The following is a 7,488-nucleotide window of genomic DNA, read 5'->3' on the forward strand; positions in this document are numbered from 1 at the left end:
CCCTGACTCTGAAACAGCACTGTGAAGGCTGTTCTCAGCGCCAGGCAGTAGGAATGTCCGGATGCTCTGTGCACTGGGTCTTCACGGGTACGGCACCTCACTGCCTGTTACTGAGATTAAAAAGATGAGTTTCTTCTTCTTTCTCTCCTAACTTGTGTTTAAAATATTTATCTTCATCTAGACACCTTGAGAAACTTAATCTTAAAACCTTTTCAGTTGAGGCTTTGGCTTTACTGGGCGTAAGACTGTATTATCTGTCAACGATTATCATGAGACTTTCCCCCAAGGCCCACGAACCTCTTGCTTCTGCTTCTGGCAGCTCTGCTCCTAAGGTTCAAATGCTGTCTCTGTCCTCCAGTTGGTCCGGCCCAGCTGCTTATCACCCAGCCTGGGGCTGGGGGACAGGAAGACTGGGTCCAGTGTCAGGCTGGGGTCAGGGACCTGTGGCTTCTTGCTGACACATCTGTGGCTTGTCTTCCTGTCACCTGGCTGGGGGCCAGCCCTGAACCCACATCCACACTTGGGTGGGCAAAGGTTAAGGTCTGGTCCAGACCAGCAGTGGGGGAACGGGGACGGACCCTGCCCTCACCACCTACAGGGTTTGTCCTGTGGGCCTGTGGGACTTGCTGGGCCTGTGAGCCCAGCCTTTCCTCTCCTGGGAGCTCAAGACCCCATCTCTGTCAGGCCCCCAGGCCATGTTGGATCATGACTGTGTCTCCTGAAGACTCCAGGTGCCCCCAAAGTACCCACAACCTCAGCGAGGGTGACAGTGATTCTGGACCCAAGAGGGAATGATGGGGTTCTAGAGACCTGAGCTCACTTGAGTGCTGCAAAGCACCCCTAGATCATCTCATTGCCTTGCTCATTGGGGACAGGGCTGAGGTTCTGAAGTGTGGGGATCCCCTCCTCTTGCTTCTCCTCTCAAACCGTTCCCTGGCCCCATCGTATGGTTGGTGGAGAATGAGTCTCAGAATGTCAAAGGACAGAAAAATCTGCCTGGTTGGGTGGCCGGCATCAGCCTGGGGATGGATTTGGGGGACAAAGTTACTGTTTTCAGAAAGCAGAAAGCATTGGGGGGCACTGCCACTACTGTGGAGGATGGTGGGGTCCCTGGGGTGCAGGCAGAGGTCGTCCTGAGAGGTGAGGAAAAGAGCATCACACTGGCCCCTCTCTCACTCTTCTCTTTGCATTTTGACAAAGTTGGATCGTGCGCACGATGGACTAGGACAGTGGAACAAGTGTGCAGCAGTGTCCTGGGCAGGGGGAGCAGACACCACAGCCTGGGGCCTCTCACCACAGAACCGTGTCCTGTCCGTGTTGGAGGCCGGAAGTCTAACGTTCAGGTGTCGGCTGGGCTCCACGCCCTCCGAAGGCTCCAGGGAAGGGTCCTCCCTATCTCTGCCAAGTCCTGGTGTTGCTGGCAAGTGGTGGCTCTGGCTCCAGCAAGTCCCTCCTTCTCCGAGGAGGACGTGCACCTCACGAGAAGGGGAGCAGTGGAAGTGCGGGGTCTCCTAGCACCTAGCTCTGGGCTCAGGTGCAAAGCCCCCTATTCCATTCATGTCCTTACTTTCTTCTATTTGTTTCATCTTTTAAAAAAATTTCCCATGTGCATACTGTTCATGTCACTACTGATATGTCTCCAGCACCCAGTTCTCTGATGGGCTGCGAGAAGACAGTCAATGTTTCTCGTTTGACAGATGGCCTGTTGGCCACCACTGCTCCCACTGAAGGGGTAAGCCCTGCCTCCTCCCTCGTCCCACCCCCAGGGAGGGTGGGCTTTCCCCTTGCCCAGTTCCTGGGCAGGGAGGATAAAGGGGCTCAGAGGGGTCCAGGAGCAGAATGCAGAGAGACCTGGCATGGTGAGGCTACTGCTCAGCCCCCCACCCTCTGTCCTGCCAGTCCCAGGGCCCTGCCCCATTACTCCCCTCACTTTGGCTCCCCTCCCTCCCTGCAGATGCTGTGGCTGCTCTTCCTGACCCTCCCCTGCTTGGGGGGCTCCATGCCTGTGACCTCTGGTGAGTCCTGATCCCCAGGCCTGCCCTGTCTCCAAACTCCTGATCCTGGTCTCTCAGAGGCCACCCCTGGGATTTGGTGGCAGTCCCCACATGGGGACGGCCCTAGGGGAACTGAGTATGAGGGCCATGCTGGGTGCCAGGTAAGGGTGCCTGGGTCCCTGATGGCTCCTCCTCTGCTTCTCCAGACCCCAGCCCAGGCGCTGAGCTGGTGGGCATTGTGGGAGGGCACAATGCCCCCCCCGGGAGGTGGCCGTGGCAGGTGAGCCTGTGGACCTTTCACCGGACACATAACAACTGGGGGTTCAAGTGTGGGGGCTCCCTCATCCACCCCCAGTGGGTGCTGACGGCCGCCCACTGCATTCCATGGTAAGTTCCCACCTGCCACCCCTGAGGGGCGGTAGACAATGTTGGGAGGCATTCGATGTGTGTTGTGGGCAGTTGTGGGCCAGGGGGGCTGCAGGTTGCCTGCTGGGATCAGCTTCCTGGAGCTCTGTGGCCCACCTCAGAGGGAGGACCCTGGGCTCTAAGGGGCTGACCCACTTCCTGCTCTGCTGCAGCCTCTTAGAAGCTTCTGGTCTTCTGTCCCGCAGGAAATACCCAGTGCCTCAGCACTTCAGGGTCCAAGTGGGACAAGTGAGACTCTCAAACAGTGACAAAGTGGAAGTGGCTATGGTCATCCGCCACCCCAAGTACAACCTCACACAGAAGGGAGTCGGTGGCGCTGACGTGGCGCTTCTCAAGCTGAAGGCCCCTCTGACACCATCTAACCTGGTCAACTGGGTCACCCTCCCACCAGAAAGGCTCACGGTCCCCGCGGGCACCAGGTGCTGGGTGACAGGCTGGGGTGACATTGCTGTCAATGGTAAGAACCAGGATGAGGAGTTGAAATGAGAGGAGAAGACTCAGGGGCAGACTCAGTGGGGTGACGGCCAAGCTTTGCAGATGAGGCCTTAGCTGGGACCCTCCTGGGGCCTCTCCTGGGAACAGGAGGAAGACAGTTCCCCAGGACTCTGCTGAGGGGCCGACACCAGAGGAGCAAGAGCCAGGCCAGGCCAAGGGGGTCTCTCTGCTCTCATTCTGTGCCAGGCCCCGAGTGTGCCCTTACGTGGGCCTCCCCACTTTCCTCAGTTCCCCTTCCCCCTGCAGTCCCAATGGGGGGTTGGAAAATGAGGGGAGAGAGAACTTGAGGGACTTGCTCACGGATTCATTATGAAAAGGACAGAGTCAAATCTGACCCTATGCCTAACTCACCCTGCATTTCTTGGGGAAAACACTTGTTCTGGCTTTTTAAAAATAATTCTTTGTGGGCTAAAAAGCAATGTGCCCTGGCTGGTGTGGCTCAGTGGACTGAGCCCCAGCCTGTGAGCTGAAAGGCTGCTGGTTGGATTCCCAGTCAGGGCACATGCCTGGGGTGTGCTTCAGGTCCCCAGTTGCTGTTGTGGGAAAGACAACTAATAGATGTTTCTCTCTCACATCGATGTTTTTCTCCCTCTCTTTGTCCCTCTGTTCCCTTTTCTCTATAAATAAGTAATTTTTTAAAACAAAAAAATCTATCTCCTTGCTTCTTTTTCGAGCTTGGTGCCCCCAGTGTCAGCCTAGAGATTATGAACCACTGACCTGGAATGACCCAGGGAGTTGAAGCCCTGGGTAACTCCCACCCAGCGACCCCTGGGGCACTGAGGCTCACAGTGTGGTCCTGGAACCCATGACCTGAGACTGCCTGCCCCTTTGGGATCACAGGCTCACTTGGCTTCTTCTCACAGAGACGCTGCCCCCACCCTACCACCTGCAGGAGGTGGAGGTCCCCATCGTGGCCAACGAGATCTGCAGGCAGCGATACCAGCAGATCAAGGATGACATGCTTTGTGCGGGAAGCAATGGCCGGGACTCCTGCCAGGTGAGACCCCCAGCTCTGCCCCAACTGTTGCCTCCATCTCTTCTTCCTGCTCACAGGGACCCTGAGTATTGAACATCTGTGTCTTCTTCTCACAGAGTGACTCTGGGGGCCCCTTGGTCTGTAACTCGACGGGCACCTGGTTGCAGGTTGGAGTGGTGAGTTGGGGCATAGGCTGTGGCCATCCCAGCTTTCCTGGAGTCTATGCCCGAGTGACATCCTTCTTGTCCTGGATCCACCGCTATGTCAACTCATCTACTTGAGCCCAGGGCAGGGACAAGAATGCTGCCCACATGCGATGAAGACAGTCCCTCTAGGGCCTGTGGGGGGCCCTCCCTGCTCCTTCCCCAAAACTAGCTCTTCATTGCCCCTAGCACCCTCCTCCACTTCCTGCTCTGAGTATCTTCTGCCTCTGTCCCCTCCTTCAGCATCTGTCTCTCCCCTGACAGGTAAAAGGGAGAGTCCCAACTGCGGTTGGAGGTTAGAGGCAGCATTCCAGGTCTCCTGCCCACTCTGTAGCTCATTAAACTGCATCAAAACCAGAATGTGGACTGAGTGCACTTACCTGTGGGTGTGGCCGAGGCAGCTGCTGGGTGGGATCTTCCTGGTGGGGGAGCCCAGGCTACAGAAGGTGGACGGTGTTGGGGGGAGGTGGATGGGCAACCGTGACCGCAGCATGGACCAGGGCCACGTGGGTGGGTTCTCTTGGTGGGGTGAAGGGCAGGATTTCTGCCTGGGCTCTGAAACCTCAGCACAGAGGACTGCTCCCCGAACAGTCTTGCATCAGAACTCCATCCTTTCTCCTTCCATCCCAATCAGCCTGTAACTGGTGTTTGGAATGGCTTGGACTTGGCAGTGTGAAAGCTGAGAGATTTGGGTTTCCTTTGTACCCCCTGCTCTTTCTGAGTCTGTGCACCTAACCCTCCTTCCAGTTTGATCAGCTTCTTGGGCCCAGTAAAGTGCAGTCCCGTTACTAGGGGTGAAAAAGGCTACCTGCTCCAATGCAGAACCTCAGTCTCTCATTCAGGGCTTCCTCTGAGCAGGAGAACCTGCAGGAGGCCAGGGACAAACCCAGTTCTGGTTCTTCCCATCCCAAGTCATTGTGGTTCCTTCACTCCTGGTTCCTCATTGGTTGGAGTTGGCCAGAGAGAACTGAAGAGGCTGAAGTTCATCCTTCACCCACGCCATTCTCCTAGGTTTGCCCCCTGCTGGAGAGGAACTATGCTGCATAATCCTCCAAATCTGCACAGCTCCTCTCTTTTTGCTGTGGGTGGGATGGGGGTTCCAGTGCACCAGAAAACCTCCTCTGTTTCAAATCTCGTCAGCTGTGAAGTCACTCCACACCCTGAGGCAGTGATGTGCACATTCCTGCTGAACCCACCCCATTCCTGGGTGGGTCCCTGCACCTTCTGGTTGGGACAGGACCCACCAGGCCCTTGCAGCCTGAGGCAGCCCTCTATTGTGGGGGAGGGTCCTCCACACCCTTCAGAGATAGGCTGGTCCCCAGAGTCTCATTTCTAAAATGTGACGGCGGCCTTTGAGATCTTTCAGTGACCGTGACCCCTGCCCTCAGGGACCAGGGAGAAAACAGTCCTCTCCTCTAACTGTGACCTGGGTGCCTGGGGGGATGTTGGACTCTGAGTTAGGGAGAGTGAAAGTTCCAGGGTGGGTGGGTCAGGAGTTGCTCCCCCCACGTGCCCAGGGACTGCAGCCTGGCTTTCCTGGGACCCCGGAGCTCTGCAGCAAAACCCCTTTCTGGGAAATGAGGCCTGAGACTCAGCTGGAAGGCACCACTGTGCAGATGGGTCCCCCGGGGGTCTGCTCCACCCCAGGGAGGGGGGTGGGGCTGACACAAGCATAGCCTGGCCTGTGCTCCTTGGAGTCCCAGGCACATGTCAGTGGGGCCACGCTGAAGAGCAGCTGCCAGGTGACCCACTCAGATCCAGGTGGCCCTCTGCCTGCAGGAGGGTGTGGCTGTGCCTGCCTTGCTGCCTGGTTCCGTGGCATTGTGAATCCCTTTGCAGCCCATGAAAGCTTTCCTCTGCTGGTGGGAGGCATGGTCAGAGCTTTAGAGTTTGCAGGGTGAAGAATGAGTGTCTGAGAGACTCCAGGGCCAGAGCTCCCAAGGGAGGGAGAGGGGCCTGGCTAGGACCTGGTGTTGGAGGGAGGGCTGGGTCTGACCCACCTGATCTGGGACTGTGTCTGCAGGCATGGCCAAAGGGTGGACCCTCAGGGCTCTCTCTGCTGAGGATGGGCCCAGGGCCCTGCCTGCTTTGGGACTCAAATCACCACCAGAGCACCTCACCTCCTGGGCTGGGCTGTAATGACAGGCGGGCTGAGCCAGGAGGCCTGGGCTGGAGATGGAGGCTGGGGATGGCGTGTTGCTTCTAGTGTCTGGGATCAGTTGTGACTGGGCTCTGGCCTGGCAGAAGTGGGCGCTGGGGCAGCTGAGCAGCAGGGCCTTGTCACCCAAAGAGGTGTCACCCCATGGCCAGGTCAGTGCCCAGGGGAACTCTGGGGTAAGGGCCCACAGGTGTTGGTCTCTTCTCCTGAGGTGAGGGAGACAGAGACACCTTGAGAACTTTGAAGCGCAGTCTATCTAGGGGCATGGCCCTCCCTCAAGGTGGAACACACCTCAGTCACTATCAGGCTCTCCCACCTGCGCTGGTGTCCTGGTGCGCAATAACAAAAACCCACAGAAGGTGGGGTGTGTGCTTAAAACAACACAAATCCATCCTCTTACTGTCTGGAGGCCAGAAGTCGGAAATCAAGGTGTCTGGGGCCACAGCTGTTCCACTTACTGTCTCCAGTCTCAGTGCTAGGAAGGGCCCCGCTGCAGGTCCAGGCTGTGGTCTGCACCGAGGGACTCGGCAGGCACAGGGTGTCAAAGTGTGGGCAAGCCCCAGTGGGGGAGTGACAATGTAAGGGCCAAGCAAAGTGCACCAAAAATATTATTACTGCTACTACTACTACCATTACTATTATTATTATTTTGTCCTCACCCAAGTACATTTTTTTCATTGGTTTCTACAGAGAGAGGAAGGGGGAGAAACAGGGATGCGAGAGGGAAGCACTGATCACTTGCCTCCCACACCTGCCCAGACCAGGGATCCTTCCCATCCGGACCGGGATCGCATGCTCCTGCACCCAGACTGGGGACCGACCTGCAAGCTGGGTACGTGCCCTGACTGGGAATTGAACCTGCAACCTTTCTGTATGGGATGGCCCTCCGACCACCTGAGCCATGCTGGCCAGGGCCCAAGGAACATCACTGAGATGTAAGCTACAGCTGGAGCCTGGACGTGTAGAGTTTCTTGTGTCTAGGGGCCAGTGGGCACGAGGAAGTGCCACCACCTCGGTAGGGACAGTGGCCCTGACCACTGGGAGGAGGAAGGGCTGCTGTGTCACAGTGGAGGGCAGGGAAGATGGGGCACTTCTGTGTCCCTGGGCACCTCCTCCTCGATTGTGGTGGCAGATGGACAGCTGCAGCTCCCTGTCCTGAGAGTCCATGTGACCAGACATGGCTCAGACCCTCGGGGATGGGGGTCTGCGTTGTGCTACCAGGTCAGAACCAGAGTG

General features: G+C 57.2%; 1 protein-coding gene across 1 annotated transcript; it reads left to right on the forward strand.

Annotated features, from left to right (window-relative positions):
• The first annotated feature begins 1,831 nt into the window (after positions 1–1,831).
• LOC114505751 (mastin-like) lies at positions 1,832–4,352 on the forward strand. The gene is made up of 6 exons (XM_028523490.2): positions 1,832–1,859; positions 1,955–2,015; positions 2,201–2,381; positions 2,606–2,877; positions 3,779–3,912; positions 4,008–4,352. Exons 1-6 carry the CDS (start codon positions 1,857–1,859, stop codon positions 4,170–4,172), a joined length of 816 nt encoding a protein of 271 aa, XP_028379291.2. The 5' UTR covers positions 1,832–1,856; the 3' UTR covers positions 4,173–4,352.
• Positions 4,353–7,488: the final 3,136 nt, after the last annotated feature.

Source organism: Phyllostomus discolor, chromosome 3, assembly GCF_004126475.2.
Source record: "Phyllostomus discolor isolate MPI-MPIP mPhyDis1 chromosome 3, mPhyDis1.pri.v3, whole genome shotgun sequence".
NCBI classification, from domain to species: domain Eukaryota; kingdom Metazoa; phylum Chordata; class Mammalia; order Chiroptera; family Phyllostomidae; genus Phyllostomus; species Phyllostomus discolor.